General features: G+C 36.5%; 1 protein-coding gene across 3 annotated transcripts in view; it reads left to right on the top strand.

Moving 5' to 3' along the window:
- Nucleotides 1–27067, top strand: part of TRAPPC8 (trafficking protein particle complex 8) — a 132152-nt gene that overhangs the window by 6091 nt on the left and 98994 nt on the right. For 2 of the 3 annotated variants that reach the window (XM_036757715.1, XM_036757729.1), the window contains exons 2-4: nt 13787–13981; nt 19350–19433; nt 24117–24206. In XM_036757715.1, the coding sequence (XP_036613610.1) occupies nt 13787–13981; nt 19350–19433; nt 24117–24206 (369 nt within the window). The remainder of the gene's footprint in view (nt 1–13786; nt 13982–19349; nt 19434–24116; nt 24207–27067) is intronic. The other variant, XM_036757723.1, reaches the window with a different exon arrangement.

The following is a 27067-nucleotide window of genomic DNA, read 5'->3' as shown; positions in this document are numbered from 1 at the left end:
CACTTGACACACTTACTAGCTGTGTGACCTTGGGCAAGTCACTTAACACCAATTGCCCTGCCTTCCCCCCTCCAACCCCCCCCCCCCCCCCCCCCCCCCCGCCAAAAAAAAGTACTGGATTTGACTTCTTATATCAGCATTTAGTAACTATGTTACCTTGGGAAACTCATTTAAATTATCTGAGCCTCAGTTCCTAAGCAGTAAAATGAGGATAATCACTAAAGTTTGTATAATTCATGATGGTGTGAGGAAAACACTCAAATATATTTTTATTTACAAAATTAACAAAATACCATATTCATATAGAGAATGATAGTAGGCACTGGAAGCAAAATAACCTACTAAAAGTAATTTTAAAACCTTCATTTTACTAGCGGTAACTTGAAAAGAAGGGCAGCATAGTATAAAGAGAGCCAGTTTTGAACAATGAAGAATTGGATTCAAGTCTTGCCTCTGACATATACCGGCCATGTGGCTTTGGGCAAGTCATTTAACTTCTTAGTGCTCTAAGCAAGTATTTAAGATGATAACTTTCAGAGAAATTGCCACTTTACAGTGGCAAAGGGAGTTTCCCCACTTGGGAATTACCTATACTAATGAAATTATAGGTTCAGTCTCTATGTCTAACTTGGAAAAAAATGGATATTTGTAAGCATATTTTTGTCTTCTCCTGGGAATGGGAATAATACCTTTAATAGTGTATGAAGTGGGTGATATAACTATATCTATATATATAACTATAACTTAAAGATCATACAACTGGGAGGAACCTTATACATCATTTGAAAATAAGCACTCCCAAGCCTCACTACATCATTTTTTTCTCCCCCCCACCTGCTCCTCCCCTAAATTCTCTTTTTCTGTTGAATGTACGTACTGACTTGTTAGTCATCCAAAATTAAAACTTTGGAGTCTTTTTTTTTTGACTTTTTCTTCTGTATCTGTCAACGTATAATCGGTTGCCAAGATGAAGTGACTATACTTTGAACAGTCTACAAGTAAGAGTGGGGATTTGAACTAAATCCTTTGACTCCAAATTTAGTGCACTCTCCACTAAACCAATTTGTTCTTTCTGCCTTTAGACTCTTGTCTCTAATCTACCCTTAACAAAGTTTTATCCATATCTTAATGTGATAAAAAATGCAACAAACATGCAGTAGGTACCTCTTGTCTCTATAACTATTTAAAGCCCTCCAGAATCAAACTTCAGCTTTTATCCTTGGCTCACTAGTGTTTTGAATGATTGCATGTACTTTGAGCTTTAACCAAACTGGACCATTCACAGTCTCCATGGCTTTTTCTATACTGTCCTTCATGCCTGGAATGGACTCCTCTCCTTTAACTTCCCATTACGACTTTTGAAATCTCTTACTTCCTTTCAGGATCTAGTTGAGGGACCAACTCTTCCATGAAGTCTTTGTAGGAGTAATCTCTCATGTTTTTCATACACTTTGGACCTTTCCTATGTATTTATCATCAAGTCATAGATTTAGAGCTGGAAAGAATCTTAAGAGTCCAGCTAGTTGAATTTCTCAAGTCATAAAACATCAGAGGTGGAATTTAAACCCAGGTCTTTTGATTCCAGAGTCAGTGCTTTTACTACTATATCAAAGTGCCTTGAAGGTGTTCTCTCCCCGCAGATGTCTTCTCTTCCCTTTTTTCCTGTTTTAGATTCAATTCACCAAATATTTATTAAGCACATACTATGCTACAAAATGTGCTAGGGATACAAAAAGGAAAAAGTCCCATCTCTTAAAGAATGGGCCTTTTACTTTTTTACAGCATGTACTCAGAGAAGTGGTGAGTGAAGGCATGATGGAGAATTGAAAACTTTAAGGAGAGAGCAAGATTTAAGCTTTAGGGATAAGAATTCACTATTTGGTAAAAATTATTGGGAAATCTAGAAAGCAGTTGGCAGATAATAGGTAGAGGCCAATATCTTACACCATTTACCAAGATAAGGTCAGAATGGATATATGACCTAGAATAACACAAGTAAATTAGAAAAACACGGAACATATTACCTATCAGACTTATGGATAGGAGAATAATTTATAAACAAGCAAGATAGAGAGCATTGTGAGGTAGAAAATAGATAATTTTGATTCTATTAAAATAAAAGGGTTTTATAACAAAACCATTGTTGCCAAGATTAGAAGGAAAGCAGAAAGCTGAGGAAAAAAGTTTGTAGAGTTTCTTGGATATAGTTCCCATTTCAAATATATAGAGAAATTTGTCACATTTATAAGAATATGAGTCATTTACCAATAGATAAATGGTCAAAAGATATGAACTGGAGTTTTTTGATGAAGAAATCAAAGCTGTATGTAGTCATATGAAAAAATGCTCCAAATCATTACTGATTAGATAAATGCAAATTAAGACTACTTTGAGATATCATCTCACCCCTATCAAATTGGCTAAAATGATAGAAAGGGAAAATGACATGTTGGAGGGGATGTGGAAAAATTGGGACACTCATACTGTTGGTGGAACTGTGAAACTCATTGAACCATTTTGGAGAGCAGTCTGGAATTGTGCCCCAAAAGTTATAAAACTGTGCATGTACCCTTTGGCCCAGCAATACCACAATTACATCTGTTTCCCAAGGTGATCAAGGAAAAAGGAAAAGAACCTATATGTTCTAAAATATTTATAGCTGCTCCCTTTGTGGTGGCAAAGAACTGGAAATTGATAGGATGCCTATCAGTTGGGGAATGGCTCAACAAATTATGGTATATGATTATGCTGGAATACTAATGTGCTTTAAGAAATGATGAGCAGGTGGATTTTTAGAAAAAATGGGAAGACTTGCATGAAGTAATAAAGAGTGAAATGAGCAGAACCAAGAGAATGTTGTGTATAGCAATAGCAATATTGTTTGAAGAATAGCTGAACAACTAAGCTATCCTGAGTATTATACATGTTCAAATCAACTACAAAGGACTACGAAGAAAGATGCTATCCACCTCCAGGAAAAGAACTGATAAATAGAAGTATGCATTGTATGGTTTTACACACACACACACCTGTGTCAAAGGGTGGCCTTTTCTGGTGTGGGGTGGGGAGGGAGTGAAGGAGTCAGTTCAGAACTTAAAATGTAACAAAAATAAATAAAATTTAATTTAAAAAATGTTTAAGTGGTTTGCCTACAGCCATACTTAGCTCTTGAAAGCAAGTCTGAAGACAAGAGTAGTTTTTACAATTCTTTAGCTGTGTACAAGTTGTTGTTTGTCCTTGGTTTTCAGAGGACCATTATATCAAGAAAATGATGACATGACTTGCAGTTGACTTCGATTTGAGTGAGGGAGGGCTGTGCAAGGTCACTAGCCTCACTTTCTCCGCCAGAGCCATCTGGGTCCAGTGGCCTGATATTCATCAGGACGACTGGAGATGGCCCAAGATGCAATGGGAGACCCTGGCCCTTTTAGGCTAAGGCCTCTTCAGGTTCTCACTATGAGTGAGGTAATGCCCATTCAGTAAATAGGCGGTTTTGAGAAGTCAGTCAAGGGATGGCCCCTTTAATTAGAAAAAAAGAAAAAAAACTGGGAGGGGAAGACGCTCTGGGTTGCTAGTCAAAAGAGAAATAGTTACCATTGACATTCACTCTGAGCCAGAAGGGCCCAAAATGTAGCCATTAAGTGGAGCTTGGGCGGGGACCTACTGTGGTCCAATTGTTAGACAAAATATCCTGAAAACAACTAACTTACTCCGAGAAGGAGCTTTAAAAGTAGCCTAAAATATGCTATTATTTGTGCCACTAAATGAGAGTGGTTTAGTTGGAAGGTAGCTGCAATAGGAGTTAGACTCATTAACTAGTTGTATGACTATATGCAAATGACTAGCTTTCAGAATCTTGTTTCTGCACCTGTAAAATGAAGTTAGATGAAAGTGTTTCATAAAGTTTCAGCTCTAAAAAATAAATCTCAAACTAAATCCATTCAGGAATTTTGTTATTTAGATTTCATTTATTAAGATAAAGTAGAAAGTGAAGAACAATCATGGTAAAAGCGTTGTATTAAATCTGAAGAATGTGGTAAATGTAGTTAAGGATAAAATCTTATAGGCCAGAGCATATCCCTTTGCAACATGCAAAAAGAGACCTTCCTATGAGGAACGATGCTCCTGCATTTCCTCATATTTTGTATAATAATACTCATTAGCCTCTGAATTTTTGGGAGAGAGCTAGAATAACAACAGAGTGAGAAGGAAGTTGCAAGATACCTATTGACTAGCTTTAATTCCTGCTGTTAAGACAGTGAGGAACAGAGTTCACTAAGTTTCTAGAGTTCATCTTTAGGATTTACAGGTGGATGAGGATGCTTTTATGAAATATTGTTACTGAAGGAAGGTCTAAGATAGTGGATAGATGGTAATGGATAGATGAGGATTCTTCCTTATTTATTGATAGAAAAATGTAGGATCCTGCTGATTTATAAGAATGGGTCTACAGATTGGTTTAGGTCTCATCTGATCATGTACCATAGGGCTGTCCAGCCTTAGGTTTTTTTTTGAAACAGTAGACAATATATTTTGATTTGTCATTTTAGTGAGAGCTCTGCTGTAGCTCCTCTTCGTTTGCTAAAGCATAGGCTTGTAGGTGGGCTGCATAAATTTTGGACAGCCCTGATGTACCACATAAGTTTAGTGCATGTAAGGGAATTGGTTGGGACCTTTATGACGAAGGACTTAGTGATGAGAGGTAGGGAAAAACTGTCCAGTGACAGTTCCCATTTCGGAAAGCTATTGGACCAAACTATCCTTCGGGAGCCTGTTTGTCTCAGAAGAGCTGTGTCCTGAGAGAGCTTCTTAGTACTTGAAGGGTAACATTGAGATTGACTCCCAAAACTTGAGGAGCCTGTGACTTGAGTCACAAGTCATTTGCAGATTTTCCTTTGTTCAGCTGTTTGTGTAGTCATGCTATTTTCTGATTTTAAAAAGCAAAAGCTAAACAGCCTCTGGATAGCTTTCCCCTGCTCACTTTCAGTCAAGTATCTACTTGTATTAGACTTCACTGCTTCCCCCCCAACCAACCCCACAATGTGTGACTCAGAACCTTAGCGCCAAAAGAGATTTTGGAATGAATGAACTTAAACAGAATTTCTCCTTTTACAGATAATGAAACCAAGACCCAGAAATGTTAATTGTCCTGCACAAGACCACATAGCTACTAAATTCTAGGACTGTGTGAGTCTTGTGCTTCTGTCCACTTTTAAAAAGCTTTGGAAGGAATACTGGATTTGGAATTAAAGAACCTGGGTTCAGATTCTGTTCTTCCTCTCTGTGGCCTGGTGCAAATCATTTTGGCTTTGTGGATCTCAGTCTGCATTTTATCCCCGTGCTGCCCAGGAACTAAGGCATAGTGGAGGGAGTATTGGACTTGGAGTAGGAGGACTGGAGTTTGAATCTTGCCTCAGGACTTCTAATGCTGGGGAATCCTGATTAAGTCACCTAATGTCTCTCAGCTTCAGCTTTCTGATTGCAGGGAAGGGAGGGAGACATGCTGTTCCATTGCATTGACATTCTATCTTGCACTGATCACCTCCTTCTCTGGCCTTTTCATGCCAGTTCTTTTCCTGCCTGCAGAGTAATGAGAGAATTATCATTCTCCTCCGTCTATCTCTCTTGGCTCTGCCTGGCTGGTTTTGCCTAAGAGAGAAATGTCATCCTATTGTGTTCCTTCCACTGGTCTCCCAGCCTGGCTTGCCTGTAGGAGGTGAAAAATGCTATTATATCAGCTCTTCTATTAGTCCCCTCCTTGAGCTGCCTGATGCCCTGAGAGGATGCCATCCTGAGACCAAATCCCTAGGGGTGTTGATAACTTACCCAAACTCATTCTTAAATGATTAACAGACTCCCACCTTCAAGTGTCATGCCATACTCATCCAAGTGATTCTGAACACACACATTTCCCCCCCTTCTCCCCCATACCCCTCTCCCTTCATTCACATCACATTTCTCCATCCCCCACTTCCTCCTTTATTCCCATCTTTATCAACCCACTCCCACTTTGCAGTACCCCCTCACCCATTCTCTACTCTTAAGCTACCCACCTCTTAAGTTCTCTCTTTGGAATTCCTACTCCATAGGTAACAAACCTGCTTTCCATCTTTAATCTTTTCCTTTTCCACTCCTTCCATCTTATGGCTTCCACTGAGACCAGGATCTCTCCTGATGATGCAGCCACCCTTTTCAGTACTGGTTGTACTTTCACTTATTCACCTTGATTCACTGCTCTAGGCAGGGGAGTTGGAATATTCTTTGCTCTCCATTGCCACTTCCAAGCTTTCTTTCTACCATGAGCACTCAGTAACCTCTTATCTTTTAAGGTTCGTTCATTTCATGTCTAGTACCAATTAAAATTCTGGTGTCTCTTTTTTTTCCGCCCTTTTCCTCTGAGTTCAGTGCTTGGCTTTTCTCTCTTCCCCAACTCCTGCCTTCATATTAAGAGTCTTTAGTATACATATTGATATTCCCTCAAACATCCTAAGCTACCATTTTCTTGACTTACTCATTTCCCATGATTTATTCCTTCACCTCAACCTTAGCTATTCACAGAGATGATCATACCTGTTATCACCTGCAAATGCATCACTTCTATGTTCTTGAATTTTAATTAATTTAATTTCATTCTCTTATCACAGTTGGTCGTCCTTTTGTCTCACCTTCCTTGCAGCCCCAGACCTTATTCTTTGTCCTCCATGACCTCCAATTCTTAAACCTCTCAATTCTTTTTCACTGCATTAACTATATTCTCCTCTGTTCCTCATTGACCTTTTGGTTCAACTTTAAAATCCTCTTCTTTCAAGTCCTTTACCCCTTATCCTAACATTGATCTTGCTCTGCCTGTCTTCAGCCTTGGATTATTCCCGACATCTGCTGCCTTTGTTCCTATTCATATACTACTGAATGAAGCTAGAGAAAATTATGAAATTGTACTGATTGGGTCCACTACAAATTTGTTACGTAGTCTCAACTGGGTTTTCCTTACCAAGATAATTCTTTTACACCTCCCTAATGGATTCACTCTCTCACTCACCCTAGCTCTTTTCATCTTACCTAAAACTTCATATGCCTCTTACTTGCTCCACCTTCTCTGCTGAGTACCTTGTCTCTTATTTCACTGAAAGAATTGAGGCCATTCACCGGGAGCCACCTCTTCTCCCCTCCACCTCATCTCACGTCCCTAAGATGCCTTCTGCCGTTATCTCCTTCACTCATCTCTCGCCTGAAAAGGTGACTTTTCTCCTTCCCAGGTTAAACTCCTTACGTGCACAAGTGAAATCTGTTCCATCATCCATTCTGTCTTCTCCAGCAGATTGCCCCCTTTATCATCCCCACTCTTTTCACTAATAATATTAATCTCTCCCTATCTGCTGGCTACTTCTCCACTGCTGGTAAACGTGCCCATGACGTCCCAGTTCTAAAAATCCCTAACTTGATCCATCTATCACTACTAGCTAGCAACCTATGTATTGTTGTTCAGTCATTTTCACTCATGTCTGACGATCCCTGACCCCGTTTGGGGTTTTCTTGGCAAAGATACTGGAGTGGTTTGCCGTTTCCTTCTCCAGCTTATTTTACAGATGAGAAAACTAAGGCAAATAGGATTAAATGATTTGCCCAGGGTCACACACCGACTACATGTCTGAAGTTGGAATTGAACTCAGGCAGGGCTTCCTGACTGCAGGCCTAATACTCTATCCACTGTGCCACCTACCTGCCCTCATTAACCTGTATCTTCCTCTCCTTTTGTGACTAAATTCCTTGAGAAGGCTGTCTATAATAGGTGCTTGCACTTTCTCCTCTTTCACTCCTTAACTCTCTACAGTCTGGCTTCCAATCTTACCTTTCAGCTGAGCCTGTTCTCTCCACAGTGACCTTTTAATTGCCAGATCTAATTACCAGTGGCCTTTTCTCAATCCTCAGCCTTTTTGATCCTATTTTCAAGTAGTTCTACCTGTCCTCAGTCTCCTTTGCTGGATCTTAATCCAGGTTACACCAGCTAACAGTGGGTGTCCCCTAGTTTGGCACTGGGTTCTCTTCTTTTGTTTCACTTCGTGATCTCATCAGCTCCCGTGGATTCAGCTATCAGTCTCTTCGCTGATGATGATTCTCAAATCTACTTATCTAGCTTTAACCTCTCTTCTAACCTTCTGACTTGCATCTCCCTATTAGACATCTTGAACTAGATGCCCCATTGACATCTTAAACTTAACTCATTATTTTTTCCCCCAAACTGCCTTTCTTCTTAACTTCCTGTTACTGTCAAGGCTACTGCCATCCTCCCGGTCACCCAGGCTCCCAACCTAGTTGTCATACTGGACTCTTTGTCTTTCTCCCCCCATCTTCCACATCCAACTCAGTCTCTCTCAAACCCCCCAATCCAGTCTGTTGATTTTACCTTCCTAACCTCACTCAAATATGCCTTCTTCACTCCTGATATTGCTACTACCCTGGTGCAGGCACCCCCTCTCACTTGATCCACTGCCTGCTGGTTGGCCTCCCTGCCTCAAGTCTTTCCTCACTTAAGGCCATCCTTTACTTAGCTGTCAAATTGATTTTCCTGAAGTGCAGGTCCAACCATGTCATGTACCTCCCCTCTTTCTCCCTCCATTTAACGAACTCTAATGGTTCTCTGTAGCCTACAGAATCAAATATAAAATCATTTTGGAGTTCATAGCCCTTTATTACTTGGCCCTTCCCAACTTTCCAGGCTTTTTATACCTACTCTTCATCACATACTATATTCTATAATCCAGTGGCTCTGGTTATTTGCTATTTTTTTCCACAGAATAATCTATCCACCAACTCCAAGCATTTTTACTGGAATACCCCCATGTCTGGAATTCTCTCTGCTTCTGGCTTCTTTGACCTGCAGCTAAATAGAATCTCTCACCTTTTACAGGAAACCTTTTCTGATCCCTCTTAATTCTAGTGCTTTCTCTCTATTGCTTCTCTCCTGTTTGTCCTGTTAACTAGCTTATTTGTACATATTTAAAGCTTGTTATCTCCCCACTAAATTGTGAGCTTCTTCAGTATTGGGACTGTCTTTTGTTTTTCTTTGTATCCCCAGTGCTTACCACAGTCTTGGCATACAGCAAGTGCTTAATAAATGTTGACTGAAAATTAAGATAATGGTTCCTTTCTTAAACAAATAGTTTCGAGAATCAAATGAGATGATATATGTAAAGTGAATTGCAAATTTTAATGTGCTATATAAATGTTAGTATTTTTTTAAAAATTTCTTCAGTGAGGGGTTTGACTAGAAGGCCTTTAAAGGCCCTTCTAGTGCTGAATCTATTATCCTGTGACTTGTTATAATTTGTTTTAGCAGTTTATTACCTTGAGTTTAGCTGTGATATTATTTTGTAGATTCATCTCTTTAATTAGACAAGACTGTGATTCAGAGATCATTCAGCATGGCATAACGAAAAGAACATTGGATTTGAAGTCAAGGGACATAAGTTTGAGTACCAGCTTTACTAATTACCTGTGTGACTGTAAATGTTTAGGCCTCAATTTCTTCATCCATAGAAACAAGATGGTTTTTAAAGTTGCTTCTGGCTCCACATTGTAATATAATCAAAACTCACCAAGTTCTTTGAATTAGTATAGGGTAGGAATTGGGAGATAGCCGGGATTAAAACTAAGGAAGTGGCTTTAACATTTAATGATTGCATAACCAGGGGTGGGGAACCTGTGGTTTCAAGGCCACACATGGCCCTCTAGGTCCTCAAGTGCAGCCCTTTGACTGAATCCAGATCACAGAACAACTCCCCTTAAACTGTAAAACTTGGACTCAGTCAAAAGGCTGCACCCAAGTACCTAGAAGGCCACTTGTGACTTTGAGGCTGCAGGTTCCCCACCGTTGCATAACCATTAGTAAATCAGTTAGTCTTTCTCAGCTTCAAGTCTCCTTGTGCACAGGATCCTCCTCACCTCCATTTCCTGGAATCCCAAAGTTCCCCTTCAAGACTCAGCTTAAGTCTTGGGAGAAGAGTACTTTGTGAATCTTGATGTTACCACATAAATGTTGGTTATTATTATTAATTATTAGATTATTTGAGAAGGAAGAGAAAAGCAAATGCTTCAGGAGTCAGAAAAGGCTTTGTGAAAAATATGGGATTTGATATAGGCCTTGAAGAATGAATATTGTTTTTAGAAGTAGAGAAGAATTGAGGGAGAGAAGGCTTGGAAAATGTGCAACATTATGGGCAAAGATAGGAAGTCTGGAGTCAACATGGCTTGAGTATGTTTGGGGACCATGAAGAGACTATCATGTTTCTAGCTGAATAGTATGTGTGTTGGGAGAATAGGAGAAGATACAGAATTGGATGAGACCGAATTATGGGAGGTCATTTTAGTCCAGTTAGATTTTAGACCCTGAGGGTAGAGATTGTTTTTGTCTTTATATTCCAATGCTCCCCGTACCTTGAACATAGTAGGTGCTTAGTAAATGCTTGTTGAATTGAGTTTTTAAAAAGGTGAGGATGCAAAGCTGTGACTTTGAATCCTGTTTGAATGAATGCCTTCATTCCGTCCCTTTCCCTTCCTTCCTCCCATTCTCAAGGCTGTTCCTTCAAACTTTTGTATTGCTGTTGAGCACATGACTTTATTTTTAGTAACCCAGCTTTATAATCATACTAAGATAGGCATTGTGCTATACAGTGTAGTCACAGGACCTGGGTTCAGATCCTGCTTCTAAAATACCAGTTGTGTGATCTTGCACAAGTCACTTAACTTCTCAGTGCCATAGGCAACACTCTAAAGTTTTACATTAAGACCAGTTGTGGATCTGTGTTGTTGGAGAAAATTTCCTATCAAGAGTTTCCTATACTATTTGAAATTAAAGGTCCATTAAACAAACAGACCAGGAAATAGTTCTTGGTATCCTTGGTATCCTTTACCCCTATCTTAAATCCAATTATTTGCCAAGCCATGTATATTTTCCCTGGCATAATATCTCACATTTCTCTCACTTTTTTCCACTCATTGCCATTATTCCTCATTTCACCTAGTCTGTTATAATAGAGCAGCTTGGCATACAGGGTTCTACATCTTAGGTATCTGACCTTGGCATATCTAACTCCTAGGGTTCAGTTTCCTCATGAAAATGATGGCATTGATTAGATGACCTTTGAGACCCTTTTTACTTTTAAATCTATAATCCTAGTGACCTCTCTAGCCTTATTTGACAATATTTCCATTGGTGTATGCTATTCTGGCCAAATTGTATTACTAGCTGTTCCCTGAATTTGCTATTCCATTTCCTACCTCTTTGTTATTTGCACAAGCTGTCTGTTTCCTCTGCCACTGAAGTATACCCTCATCTTTGCATTTCATAATCCTTGACTTGCTTCAAAGGCTTATTTCAGGTGTGAAGCTTTTCCTTATCTCTAGCTTTGTAAGTCTACTGCCTTCAAAATACTTTGTATTTATTTACCTCTGTATGTAATATCCCCATAGAATATAAAATCTTTGAGGTTATGATCAGTCTAATTTTTGTCTTTCTCTCCCATGACTACTCCACTGTCCTTTTCATAGTAGATACATGTTATAAGTATTTCTTGACTTGATTTTTTGAATGAATGCATTTAGGGAAGGGTAGATAATGAGGCTTGGAAAATACCCTTAGTATCTAGTACCTTTAGGTTTTCTGAAATCTAGGAATGATTACTAATACTTAATTTTTCTTCATTGCCCTAGTGGTACATGGATAAAAAGGTTTTCTCTAAGGGTTGCCACACCTTAGACTGAAAATAAATCGTAGCTCATAGATAAATAATGTGTCCTGTTTGCCACGCCTTTTTCTTAAGTAGGTTGTTGCATATAAATTTTACTTTTAGTAGAGAAGTTTTCGTATGTTAGTCTAAAATATCATTTGCAGTGTTCAAAAATCCAAGTTTAAACTTTTTTTTATGCAAGAAGAGTATAAAAAAAGTCAAGTAATGGTAAATGTAAATATCATTTTTAGTGAAAGGGTCCTTATGAACTCATTCTTTTGGATGATGTTTAAGCTACAATCTAAGAGTTTAGGATTCTGTGCTGTATCTAATTTAAAATAACTTACCATTTTAACAATTATTTGTTTTAATTTTCCTGTTTTTCTAAAGTCATTTAATTTTCCAGTTATGCATCAATAATATGATGAATAAGCCTATCACATGCGTTTAATATCCCTATGTGATATTCTGACAAGTATTTAAATGCTTTCTAGTTGTCAGGGCCTATGTTAGATCCTGTGTGGAGGGAGAGCCCTTACAAAAAAATGATATAATCCCTATACTCCTTCACCTTATTTCTCTATTGGTAGGTGGGAATGGGGGAAAGAAACACATGTATATATTCATGCAAATGAAAAATATATGTAATTTTGAGGAAAAAGTGCCAACGTCTTGGATGGTGAATAGTGGTGAGACTTAAGCTGAGCCTTGAAGGGGAACTTTGGGATTCCAGGAAATGGAGGTGAGGAGGATCCTGTGGGAAAGCTGTTGCAGGCATGAAGACAAAAGATGAAATGAATGCTCTGTACTGAGAAAAGTAGGCCAACTTGGTTGGAACATGGGATTGTGAATCTATATAGATTGATTGGTTGCATTCAAATACCAGAGAAGCTTCTTTTTTTTTTTTTTGTCCTGAAGGTAATAGGGAACCATTGAAGCTCTTACTTTGAGCTGGGAAATGATAAATTGAATGAAAATACCCCTTTGCCCTATATTCAAATACATATTTTAGGATGAGTTTTGTCTACTAATAAGCATATGACTAGGGAAGATTTTTTTTTTGACTATACATATGTGATACAGGGGTTCTTTATTTCTTTTCAGTGGGTAGAGGGGGGTGAGAGTGAGAAAAATAATGCTCGATATTTTTTTAAAAAGTCCTAAAAATAAAGGTTATAAAGATGAGAAAAGGACACTTGTATAGTATATCCTTAATAATCACCAAATCAACAAATGTGAAATATTTTTACAGCTCACAATTCCTGTATTACATAGCAAGACCAAATGCTTCAGTTGAAAAATTTAAGAGGATCTGGAAAATGTACATGCAGAGAGATGTAGTGGATAGAATCACGCAGGTTGCAAATCCTGCCACTAGCAATGGAACTCTGTGAAAGTTGTTTAAATTTGGGGTCCTGCAGAATAGGATTTATCTACCAAGTGGGTTATGTTGTTTTAGTGAAATGAGTTTTCACACCCAGTTCCCCAGCTTTATTCTTCATTGTAAATTTAAAATACTTTCTGGCACACTCCTATAATTCCATCTGCCAGGGAGGTTGAGCCTCCTAGATCTCTTGAACTTAGGAGTTAGGAGCGTCAGTTACCAGCTTCAGTATGCCAGTTGGCTAGCTAGCCATACTGTTCAGTATCGCTATGGTGAAACCCTGGTTGATTTGCACCAGGTTGCCTAAGGAGGGGCAAACTAGCCCTGCTCTGAAAGTTTTGCTGAGGTGTGATGGGGCTGTGAGTGGCCCCTGTACTTTCAGCCTGGGACAGATATGGAAACCCAGTCTTGAAAAACAAAAAACTAAGTAATAAGCAACACCTCCTCCTCCCCTTCTGACCCTGAGAGTTAAAATACAAAAATATTTGAATTGCCTCCATTTTTACGAGGCTACCTTTTAGTCTAGCAAGTATTCAGAATTCTAAGAGGATCTTATTTGGAGATTTTGCATTTTAGGTTTGAACACTTTATTTTGTGAAAGATGGTTTTTAACTTAATTTTAAATAAAAACATTGCATAGCACTTTTAAAGCACTTTTCATTTTTTTCTTATATAGTTCATATGAGAGATCCTAATAATCAGCTTCACATAATTAAAAACTTGAAAATATCAGTAAGCAACATTGTCACCCAGCCACCTCTTCCTGGAGCCATTCGGAAGCATTTGAGTGATGTGGTGTCCATCAGCCAACCTGCAGAAGGATTAGTAGCTAATGTGATTACAGCTGGAGATTATGATCTCAACATCAGTGGTAAGTAACAAGATTTGTTGTGCCATTTTTTAAAAGCACGAACAACCTTAAACAAGTTCATTTAAAAATATTCAGTGGTTTAAAATTCATTGTTAATTAATGTCATCAAATGATATTTGGAAAAATATTATCTTTCAGTACTAACCTTTTGCTAGTATGTATTTTTTAGAACTTGCTTATCCAGATTTTTAGATCCAATAGCTTTCTTATTGAAGGTAGTATTAAGTTAAGTTAGCATCTGTATTGGGGAAGAAGGGACAGTGGCAGAAGAGCTGATTCTATTCAAGGCTTTGCCATTAACTTGCAAATGATGTTTGGCAACTGACTGTTGTTTAGAAATTTATATATATTATCTGTAAAATGAATTTCATATTATTATCTTTAAAATGAGAGTGGTTGGATTAGAATACTCAAGGCCCCTTTCAAACTTTAAAAGTCTTATGTTCATTGTAATAATAGCTAATAGTTGTATAGGGTTTTAAGATTTGCAAAGTACTTTACATAATCTCAGTTACTTCCAACTACCCCGTCAGGTTTATTACCCTGCTATTATTAACTCCATTTTACAGTTAAGAAACAGGATAAGAGAGGTTAAGTGATTTGCCTAGAAATCACATAGGATTTGAGGCAAGATTCAACTCAAGTCTTCCTAATCTGAGTCCAGCCCTCTATTTACTCACTAAACTTGCTGCCTCCTACCCCCCACATAGTTTCCACATATATATGTTAATGAGTGAATACTAAGTATTGTACTAAATCCTGGGAGATACATATAAAGGAACAATGACCAGGAAAAGGTATTTAGGTTTGGGTAGTCACTGGGAGGGTGAAGAGAAAAATAGGGAAGTCCAGAGGTTATGGTAATGATGATTTGAATACAGTTCTCAGGGTGGGGTTGGGGACAACATGATTTCAGACTGCTGAGTGAAAAATGTCCTGGATGAAGATGGAGTTTACTTAGTGACTGGCCTGGCTTACTCCAGAGCAGAAGTGTCTAACATGGGGAGCATTAGCCTTGCAACTCTCCTGAGTGGGCCTGAACTTTATTGATGGTTTCTTGGCCTTCATTTCTGTCTGAATTTGACCCACTGCTCTAGAGTATGGTCTTGGTTAGAGGATGGAACTCATATATTGGGGAGGTAAATAGCCTGGATAAAGATGAAGATGCATGATCCCTGTGAGTTAAAAGTATATGCATATGTGCGCGCGCGTACACACACACATATGAAATAGTAATTTTACTTCATTTTCAAATTAAATAAATGCATATTATTAAATAGGGAAGAAAATTTTATAAAATATAAAAGCAGGGATCTTATAGGAACTCTTAAAATTTTTGAATATGATTTGGGTGGTTAAAGAATTAAAATTAGGTTGATAAATGAAATTAATTGTTAATAGGAGTAAAATAAATAGGCAGTATTTGTTAGTTTGAAAACACAAAAAGGCTTAACTAATTGTCCTTAATATTGGATGAATTTAAGAAGATGGAAAATATATCATGTGATTTGGGTATTTCAGCAACTTAATGGAAACATAACCTTTTTTTATACAGCTGTAATTTGTGGTCTAATCTTTGTGGCGTGGTTATGAGCCAGATTATTTCATGATCACATAATTAAAGCTACACATTTAAGGATTTCCTCTAAATACTTAAAGATTAGGTATCTTAAATGTAGTAAAACATAGGAAAATTTGTCTCAGCAAAGACTAGGTGTATTTGATAACATGTTGGTCACTAGGGTGATATTGCTATAATTTATTTTTCCCTGTAGTTGCTTTTGTAGGTGAAGAAACACCTTGCAGTAGAATAAAATTGAACTTAAATTTTAATTTGATTCTCTAATTTTTTATTTTGTCTAGAGTGGTATGTTTAAAAAATAGACTTTAAATTATGATTAATTGATAGAATGTCTTTAGGACTGTATTATGTTATTTGTATTGTTAAACCTGAAAGTTTGGTTGAAGGAGGCAAACAAGCTAGGTGATAGAAAAATCCATGTTGTTTATTATTTTCCCTTAAAGCATAGCTAAGCGAGCTTACTTGTACCTACAAGGACTCAGAGCATAAGCTCTGGCTGTCTGAACAAAGCAATGAGAAAACTTATACACGTTATTTTAGCAGACTCAGCAAGCCTGTGTTACCTCACTTTTGTGACCCCCATGTATGTTTAACCGTGATACAAGAAGAGGATTTTCCTTAATGGAATAGGTTTGTAAAGACAAAAGTGTTGACAAAGGTCAGTTAAAGTATATACCCGTAGAATATTAAGTGAGGTGGTCTTCTTAATGGCTAACGGGGAAAGAATGTCCTTAGATCAGTCTGATCCGGCCTTGTTGACAGAGGTAAGGGTATTACCTCAGCAAACTCTAGAGAACAAAGAAGCCCAAGTCCTGGATCTTCTTCCAGTTACTCATTAATTCAGGCTCTGGGTCTGGTTGAAATTAAAAATGATATAAAATAGTATAATATTTTTCACAGTATCAATCTAATCATTTTAAAAAATATTTAAAAGGTGAAAAGGCATTATTAAATCTCTTACATTATTAAATCTCTCACATTAAAGATGAGAAAATTGAGGTTTGGAGGGGTTAAATAATAGTACAGGATGCCCCCAAAATGTCAGTACAGTTTTAAACTACTAAAATTTAAGACTACATTAAATTTTGGGGACATTCTATATTTGTGCCTTAGATTTGTATTTTTTTTAAGTGCTTTTTATGTTCTGATTTGCCAACATTAACATACATAGTTGCATGCCCATGATTAAAAAATTTAGCTTTTAGCATTGTTAAATTATAAAGTTGGATTAAAAACCTTCCGAACTTTAGAATCCTTTAAAATTTGCATTTCCATAATGTTTAGTATACAAATATAATATTAAGGTGACTAGATTAATTAAAGTAACTGAATTAAAGTGACGGGAATCTATGTTAAGTCTACTAGCTAAAAGCTTTTAAATGCTAATAAGCCAGTTTATGAATTGCATTCCATATTTTATTCCCTATTTTTTATGTACATTGGTTAACAAACATTTATTAAGTGCATACTATGTGCCAGGCACTGTTTGAAATTTATTTTAATTACAACTGACTTGTTTAAATTGATGCATTTAAATTTTAAGTTGTTGCCAATATATCTTACATTTTCAGTTAGATAATGAGTTTTGTGCTTCTAGTTTTTTTTTTTTTTTTGCAATGAAAAGTAACTTCATAAAACTTAGATGTAATTGTTTAGCCTATAGTTGTTGTTTTGACCTTTCCCTGAGGGAAATATGCTTTTCATTTCCCCTAAATGCATTGGAATATTGTAATATATGGATGGCGAAGGGGTAGAATTGGGATTTTGTAGCTACCATAACCATGGTGAGTTTAGGTAGATTGACTGGTGGACAAGCATTCGCAGGCCTCACTCACACTGGAAATGTCCATTTACTTTAGAGGGAGACTCTGACCATTTCCACATCCTTGCTGCAAACCATTATGAGATATAGGAAGGGTCACTTGATGTTAGCTAATACCTCCTTTGATGACTTGGCAAAATTTTCAAGATCTGCTGGTTGTACACAGTTGAGTATTGGAGAGTTCTGGGCTTTCAGTCAACCTCAGCACTATGATAGCATTTCATTGTACCTTTAAAGAATTGTTATTTTTTCCACTGATAATAAGGTAAATTTTCTTTTAGAGTTGAATACTTTTTTTAAAGGAAAAATTTTCATTTTAAGGAGACTTCTATGTATTAAACTTATGTATATATTACAGTTTGTTGCCAGCTAGATGAACATTATGCAGTGTTTTTAAAAGCGGCTAATTTTAATAGAGATGGATTACAGTAAAATCTTTATATCTATTTCTAATTTATAGAAAGTTGAAACTGGGATGAGGGAGACAGCAGCAAGTCTGGAAATTAGCAAAATTGTATAATGGATAGTGTCATGTAAAGGATTTAGCAATTATGGAGATATAGGACATGTCGATATCCTATCCATGGACGCTATCGAAGTAGCAAATTGGAATTGCTTTTGTTAGATATGTTTTTTGTGTCAAGTCATATTTCTCAGCCATGGGGTACAGGTATGCTTAATCTACAGACCTGGGCCTAATGAGTTCTGACTTTAATATCTTCTGCACTACTTGACCCTGTGTCTGCTGAGTGAGGTTTGGGGAATGATAAAATGGATGCTGACTGCTTTTGTTTGTGGAGAAATGCTCTGGGGGAGAATGCTGGATTGTTCCAGTATTGCTATTATGGTGAGAGCAAGGATAGTCTTTGAAAGCAAGGACATTTCATTAAGGTCTGAAGGAAATGTAGCTTTGGAGTTGAAGAATATCGGGGATTTGAAAAATAAATTACTTGGACTGAATTTTGGCAGATCAGATAAGCTACTTTAATTCTTTTTCTGATCTGAAAGGCACTTTAATGTTTAGTAATGGGTATAAGCAGATATCCGACCTTGATGTTAGGTTTTGTTTGCAGATATCTAAAGAGTAAAAGTTTAATTTTTTTCATACAGTTTTTTTTTTGTTTTGTTTTGTTTTTTTTACAATTTCAGCCTGACTGCCAAGTTAAGAAGGCCTAAAACTTTTTGTTCAATAGAAAAAAAAATACATAGAAAAGTAGTGGCTTTTTAAAAAAATAAAGATTTAAAACAAAAAAACCTTTTCAAGCAACTGGTGGAAATACATTTATAGCCAATTCTGTTATAAAGAATTCTTTATAACAGAGCTGTTCATTCTTTTGAATGAATGAACTGGTTGTCAACCTATGGAAGCAGTGTGTTGCTGAGCTAGTTATAATTAATTCTGTGATCTAATTATAGCAAATAATCTGATATAATGGGTTTTTTTTCTCTCATCCCTGACCTTGTAACAGTACTTTTAGCTAATGAGATAATTTGATATGGTGCTGTTCATATATAGGAAGGGAAAAGGAGGTAAGGTGTACCTGAGTGCTTTATCCTGAAAACTTATCCAAACTCCCAAGCATTTCAACAAAACAATAAATAAAAGTCTAAGAGCAAGTAAAAGGAAAGAAATGAGGTCTATATTTTAATATTCTGCCTTTCACTAGTATCATAGTACTTTTCACTTTTCAAAAGACTTCTGCAAACTGTGAATCTTTATCTTTGTAGGAGAATTATCACAGAGTAGCCTGTGGAGTTTGTTATGCGTTTTTACCAGGACTAAACTATTTAATAAAAATGCTGTGAATTAACAAGGAAAACTTCTGTTCTCTTCCACTAATGTTGTTGAACACATGTATGCCCTTCAATCTCTTGCCCCACCCACCCTACTCATTAAAAGGAAATAATTGGTATCTATTCATGTAAATTGGCTTAGTTTAACAATGCCATATTTTCTCTATCAGATCGATCAATTAAAGCTAGTGTTCCTTGGTACAGTAATTGGAAAGACACAGTGATGGAACTGAAAGAATCCACGTTATATTCAGGTATTTCTTGTGGTGGATTTGAGTTTTCCATATTGCCTTTAGTCTTCTTCTTGTTGGTGTACTCCATCAACCTTTGCTTATTCTGCTACTTCTATTTAGCCATCTCCCTTACTTGATACGTCTTTACAATATTTCCAAAAATATGTAGCATTGGTGATGGCTGTTGGCTTCTTTCCTTTTAACTTTATTCTTTGGTCTTTAATTAGAACATTAATTTTACAAATTACAGACATTGCCCTTTAACAGAATAATTTGAGGTTCACTTTATTCTGAACAGTAGAGGGACAGAATGACCATGTTTTTGTTTCTAAATATATAATTTACTTTAAAAACATTTTTAACGTCTTCCATGTTATTGATTACAGTGGTATAAATGTCACAATATCGTATTTAGATTAAAAACATTTTCTGATGATACGTAGTATTTTAGGGGAAGAATGTCAAAGGTGGTTTATTAAATTACTGTCATTTTCCTAAATATAGGTTATTCAAGGACAAAAGACCACCTCTTCAGTTTGAAAGCTTTCTTTAAAGTGTTGCCTATAGGAAACTACAGGATTAACTTCTTATTGGAAATTCTTACATACTTGTTAGTCCATTGCTTTGTGTCAACTACATGTAGTTATGAAATAGCTTGTAACTTTTGAATGAAATGTAACTTGGCAACAACTGAAGTTATACATTTTATACTCTTTGCAGTTTAGTTACCTCATTATATAGGGTACTAGTCAATGTGTATATAATGCTAAACACATGCATACTTAACATATAACTTGCTGGTTGATTTGGAACAGGTTTTCTTTAACCTTTTGTGTCATGAACCCCTTCAGGCAGTCAGGTGAAGCCTGTGGACTCCTCAGAATGATGTTTTAAAATGCATAAAATACATAGAATTACAAAAGAAACAAATAATATTGAAATACAGTTATAAAATTTTTTTGAGTTTACAGACCTCTGGTTAAGAAGCCTTGATTTAGAAATTGATTTCATGGCTTTTTAAAAGTATATTTAACAAGCAGGTAACTCTTGCTTTTGCTAAATTTAAGTAAAATTAAGCATTGTCTTTACATCACCTGCATTTCCCAATATATCCCTCCACCCACCTCAGTCCCACTTCATATCTCACTTCAATCAGCTTTTATATGGAAGAATTTTTAAAATTTAGCAAAACTAACACATTGAGAATGCTTGACATTATCTATAGTGTTGTACACCCAAAGTTCCCCACCTCTTCAAAAAAAAAAAAAGAGGGAGATGCCTTTTCTCAGGAGGTACCTTTTTTTGGGAGGGACTGTCTGTCTCTGTCTCTGTCTCTCTCACAACTTTTATTGATAACTGTTTTTTTGCATCACCTACATTTTTACAGTGTATTCCTACCCCTCTCAGAGAACCATCCTTTATAACAGAAAAACAAGTAGTTCAGCAAAAGTAACCAACACAGGGGTAAAGACTTAATATTTGCAGTGTTTCATGCCCATAATTTTTCTCTTTTCTCCCCCTCCCCCAAAGAAAGCAGGAAATTGACTTTTTGTATCTCTTCTTTGGAACCAAACTTGGTCATTACCATTGTATATCATTCACTTTCAAATATTCTGTTATTGTTCTGGTGTAGTTATTATGTATATTGTTTTACAATTGTAGTTTGTAGTACCTGTGCAGTTATTTATTTATTTATTATTAAATAATAATAGTTCACAGTTAATTGTATAATACTTTAATAGTTTACAAAGCATTTTGTGTACAGCATCCCATTTGATTTCTTAACAGTATTTCCTTACTAGTATATATAGCTGTACCCCAAAGCAGTATCAACTGTGATTCCAACATAAGGGGAATCCTACCATCTTAGATTTGGCAGGGAACCTTAGAGATGCTTAAGTTCAACCTCCAGTCCCTCCACTCACCCCCACCCCACCCCCACCTTTTAAACAGATGAGACCACAGAGGTTGAGGGATTTGTTCAAAGATGCTTTGTCTTTGAATCCTGAAGGAAAAAGGAAGATACTTTAGGCCTGGTTGACTTTAGGGTTCTTACTACATCTTTTCATGTCTTACTATTGAATAAGTATTCTAAAGTTTTAGTACTAAAATGAGAAAGATAGATTGGAGCCAGTTTGTAGAAATCCTTTAAAGGAGATTTTTAAAAAATTCTTGAATCGTTGGAGTATTTTGTAATATGAGTAAAAATAGTGCTTAGTAGTAAGTTAAGTATTGTGCCATGGACTTTGGTTATAGATTTTCAGAAAAATAGAATCTCATCGAAGATTTTGAAGCTACAGTCAAATCACAAGATAGAGAGATTCACAAATCTTAGTCATTATGCTGGGAACAATTTTCTTAATATCATTAGATAGAAACTATATGGTTTCCACTTAGTTTACTTCTTGACCTTAGAAGTTTTTCCTTGTCACACTCAGGACTAGTTAAATGTTATTGAAAAAAAAATGCCACATTAACTGCTGCTTAATTTTGATAGGATTTATAATTAAAGGGAAGTAGTTTGTTTCCTGGTACAAATACCTGCCATTTCTCATAAAGGAAAGTTTAATTCCTATATACACTTTATTGTATTATTACTAGTAGGGATATAAAGAATGTAAGTTTTTAATTTATGTTAGAATTTTAAAGCAAATGTTGGTATTTGGACTGTTCTACATTCCTCCTGACTATTGTATTCAAAGTTCTGAAATGTAATTGTATACATCTACTGTATCTTGTATTAGAAGCTTTTGGTGCTCAAGATACAGAAACATTTTTAGACTGAAAGTTAAGAAAATACTTAATTTTTCATTTGTACTTTTTTGGTAATCAAATATATGGTAAGTTATACAGTCAGTAAACTAAGATATATTCTTTATATTATTGGCCTTTAACAAATACGTCTAGAAAATTTTTAGGTTAGCTGCAGTGGGATGTACCTATCCAAATGAGGTTCAATAGTCTATATAGGACTAAGTAGAGAATTTGTACTTTCTTCCAGTTTTCCTTTTAGAATCACCATTGTCTCATGGATTCTTGCTTGAGTTTCCAGTTCTCTTCTACCATGAACGTTTAGACTCTCATCTACTGAATTTATGGATACATATTTTCAAATATGTCATTTGTTCCCTTTAGCCAGCATAGTTGACTATTTCTTTCTCCTTATTTTCTATGGTTAATGAAGAAACTGAATGCATTATATCACTTTGAGCTGTATTGAAGGGGCTGGGGGGTAGGGCATGGGTAGGGAAGGAAAAATAATTAAAAGTAGAAGTATAAATTAAGTCCTGGCTTTCTTCTTTGGATATCCTTTGTGTTCAACCAGATTTATTTTATTGCCCTTTTTTGACTTCATTACTAAGGTGCTAACTTTAAATGTGTGCATATTATGGACAAAGACTATAATTTCTTAGACTCATGTGGTATGTATATGTTGATTGAAGAAAAAATTACTGTGTCAGTAGTTAGCAGTCTGTCATCTACTTTTGCTTTTATTATCTTTTGAAAATAAATTGCAGAATGTATAAGATGCTTTCTTTTCCGCTTTATGGTAATAATGCTATTGCTCAGCTGTGCATAATTCTTTATAGTTTACCAAGTGTCAAAACAGTTTCATGAAGTAGTAGTAGTACAAATATCATTCCCATTTTACGCTGGAAAAGCAACTTGCTCAAGGCTGTACAATTTGTATACAGCAGAATTTAGGTCTTCTCACTCTAAGGCCAGTGTTTATTATTTTTGTTAGCTACTATCCTGACAGAATGATGGGGTTTATGTACACAAAAGGCAAATTAGGGGAATTTTATCCTGATTTTAGTATATTTGTTTAAATTACATTTCTTTTTAAAAATTTTTTTTGTTGATATTTGTATTATGTCTCCTAGATTTCTCCCTCTATTCTACCCACCCCTCTTCAAGAAAGCCTGTTGTTTATTTCTTATCATTCAGCTTTTTTGGAGCCCTTTTCAGTATTCTGCATAGTATTTTTTAAGTTGTAAGAGAATATTCAGCATGTTGTCACTGAGAAAAATTTGTTTGATCAGCATATTGTTAGATAAGACCAGATTCAGTTTTAGTGAATGTTTTATGTTTGTACAAAAAACCATGGCTTTTTTGTGCTTATTAGAACAAATTCAAATGAAAAAAATAGTGTAGTCATTATGTAGTAGATTTAATAATTGAGTGAGTTAATTTGATTATTTTATGACTAGATACATATCCCCACAAGAGGAAATACATCTCCCACTAATATAAGATCTATTCTAGTATAATTCATTTTGAGATACATTTATCTTTGATTCCATTCAATAGATATTATTTACTGAAATACTATGAGATTATTGTTAAATAGTCTCATCTGTAATTTAAAACCATGGCATGGGACTCTGTTTTAATTGTATAGTGCCTTTTTGTCTTACAGATAAAATTTAGTAGTCTCTTACGTGGGACTTGCCACAGGAAAGTTGAAAGAAATATGAGTTTATATGAGTTTAAGACAACTAAACTCCAGTTTTAATTTCTTAAAGCATGCTTTCTTTCTTTTAAGAAAAAAATTTTTTTGGAAGTGGGGGGAACAACTACTGCCACATTTTTTCTGAAGTTTGAATTTGCATGTTCTAATTATACCTTCTCCATTTATTAATTTTAATTGTAAATGTTCCCTGATGAAGAATTTTACATTAGTAAATATCTTCTTAATTTCAGCTACTACTCCATGGTTTGAATCTTACCGAGAAAGTTTTCTTCAGTCCATGCCAGCATCAGATCATGAATTTCTAAACCACTATTTGGCATGTATCCTTTAAACTTAAAGATGGGCATTATTAGTTTTGAAAGCATTTTTATGCAGAAAAAGTTATGGAAATTGTATGGAAATCTTCTTTGATGATTGTCTCAAGTGCTAATCTATCGTTGTCACCCTTTGTCTAGGTAGCTATTTAGGAAAGAGAAAACAAAAACCATCTATTAAATGCTTACTATATGCTAGACACTGTGCTAAGTTCTGGGGATACAAAGAAAGGCAAAAAGCAAAACTAGTCCCTGTTTTGGAGGTGCTCATAGTCTGATTGAGGAGACAACATACAAACCACCATGTACAAACCAGGTAGAGACAGGATAAATTGGAGATAATCTTAAGGGGGATGGTACTACTAGCATTAAGGGAGCGGGAAGGTGCAACAGAAAAGTTACAACAGTCTCAAACCTCAAGGAGCTTGCATTCTAATGGGAGAGATAACATGTGTAAGATATATACAGAGTATATGGAAAGTAATCTCTGAGGGGAAGGCATTATCAGCTAGGAAGACCAGGAAAGGCCTTTTGCAGAAGGTGGAATTTGTGTCTTAAAGCCATAGAAACTGAGGTAAGGATAGAAAAGATACTAGGCACAGGGATAGCCAGTGCAAAGGCCTAGAGACAGGAGAAGGGAGTGTCTTTTGCAAGCAATAGCAAATAGACTGTAATAATTATGTGGTAGAATATGGGGAGGAAAGTATAGACGTAAAGACTAGAGAGGTAAAAAGGATCCAGGTTATGAAGAGCTTTAAATGCCAAATAGAGGAGTTTATCATTGATCCCAGAGGGAACCGTTGGAGTTTATTGAGAAGGGGAGTGACATGGTCAGATTTTTGCTTTAGGGAAATAATTTTGATGGTTGAGTAAAAGATGGATTGGAATGAGGGGAGATTTGAGGCAAGGAGACAAATTAGAAGGCTCTGCAATAGTCCAGGTGAAATGTATTGAGGAGCTTTCCCAGGTGGTAGCTGCCTGAGAAAAGAGGTCATGTATGAAAGATGGATGTAAGAGAAGGGAGAAAAGACAAGATTTGGCAATGGATTGATTTCTGTGAGGTGAGGAAGTTGAGGATGACAGAAAGATTAGGAGACCGGGTGACTATGAAGATGATGGTACCCTTGACTGAAATAGCAAGGTTAAAAGGAAAGTATTTGGAGGAAGGGGGAAAGATAAATTCATTTTTTTATATATTGATTTTAAGATACCTATGGGACATTGAATTTGAGATCTCCAAAATGCAGTTGGTGATGTAGGACTGACTGAGGAGCAAGACTATTTCTCAGTATAGATCTAGGAATCATCTATATAGAAATGATAATTCAATAAACCCATAAGAGGTGATGAGATTACCAAGGGACAGATATTATAGAGGAGAAAAAAAGAAGTGAGCCGGGCAGCTAGGTGGTGCAGTGAGTAGAGCACCAGCTCTGGAGTCAGGAGGACCCGAGTTCAAATCCAGCCTCAGACACTTGACATATGTACTAGCTGTGTGACCTTGGGCAAGTCACTTAACCCCAATTTCCCTGCCCTCCCAAAAAATGTTTAAAAAGAAGTGAGCCCAGGACAGTCTTGGGGAGCACTGAGATTTAGTGGGCATGACTTGGATAAAGACCTAGCAAAGAAGACTGAAAACAGTGCTGTGAAAACCTAGAGAAGAGATGATGATCAGTAGTGTCATAGGCTGCAGAGAGGTCAAGAAAGGTAAGGATGGAGAAAAGATCACTAGATTTGGTAATTAAGAGATCTTTGCAACTATGGAGAGAGCAGTTTCATTTGAATGATGAAGTCGAAGTCAGATTACAGAAGGTTTAGAAAAGAGTAAGAAGGGAGGTGGAAGCATCTACTGTGGATGGCCTTCTTAAGGAGTTTAGCTGAGAAGTAGAACAGAGATATGATATAATAGCTAGGGGGAGCGGATTGGATCAAAGATGTAGGAAACAGGAGCATGTGTGTAGGCAGCAGGGGAGGAGCCAGTTCAGTCTCTCTAGTGGAGAGATCAAAGGTGAGAGTAAGAATGAGAATGATAGAGGCAATTTGCTGGAAAAGACAAAGGGGATGGGATGAAAGGTGCCTTTAGAGGGGTTGCCTTTGGCAAGATAAAAGGCTACCTCTTCATGTGAGATGGATGCAAAAGGAAATAATTAGAAAAGATGTCTGAGTGACATGAGGTGAAGCAGAGAGGAGAAGGGAACTCTTGGCAAATGGTCCTTATTTTTCAGTGAAGTATGTTTTAAGGTCCTCAGCCTAGTGTAGTGTGTCATAGAAGCTTAAGGAGAAACACAAAGGTTGGAAATAGCTACTGTGGAGAGTGGGGTAATGAATTGGTTTGGGAGGACTCTGAGAATCAAAAGAGTTCAGGAAAGAGTTCTCCATTCTACTTCCCTTCAAAAGATATGGCCTTCAAAAAGAGGAAAGTAAACTCATAATAGTAATTGTGATCTTGTTTTCTTATGATCCTAATGCTTTAAAAATTAGAGATCCAAGAGAAATTATCTATAGAATTAACCTCATTTTCTGGCATGGGTGGGGAACCTGAGGCCTTGAGGCCACATGTGGCTTTCTAGGTCCTTGGGTGAGGCCTTTTGACTGAGTCCCAAGTTTTACAGAAAAAATCCTTTTATTAAGGGAGATTTGTTTTAGTGAAGTTTGGATTCAGTCAAAGCACTACACTTGAGGACCTAGAGGGCCACATGTGGCTGCAGGTTCCTCATCCCTGTGAAGAAGCAGTTTTACCCATCCACACATGAATGTTTATTCTAAATTTAATGACAGAATATATATGCATATATGTATACTTATTTGTCTCTGTAGACATGAATATCTGTAGATAGAGGTAGATAGCAATAGGTGTAGCTATAGAT

Source organism: Trichosurus vulpecula, chromosome 1 (assembly GCF_011100635.1).
Source record: "Trichosurus vulpecula isolate mTriVul1 chromosome 1, mTriVul1.pri, whole genome shotgun sequence".
Taxonomy (NCBI): Eukaryota; Metazoa; Chordata; class Mammalia; order Diprotodontia; family Phalangeridae; genus Trichosurus; species Trichosurus vulpecula.
Note: the sequence above shows the minus strand (reverse complement) of the source record. Positions and strands in the feature narration are given on the sequence as shown.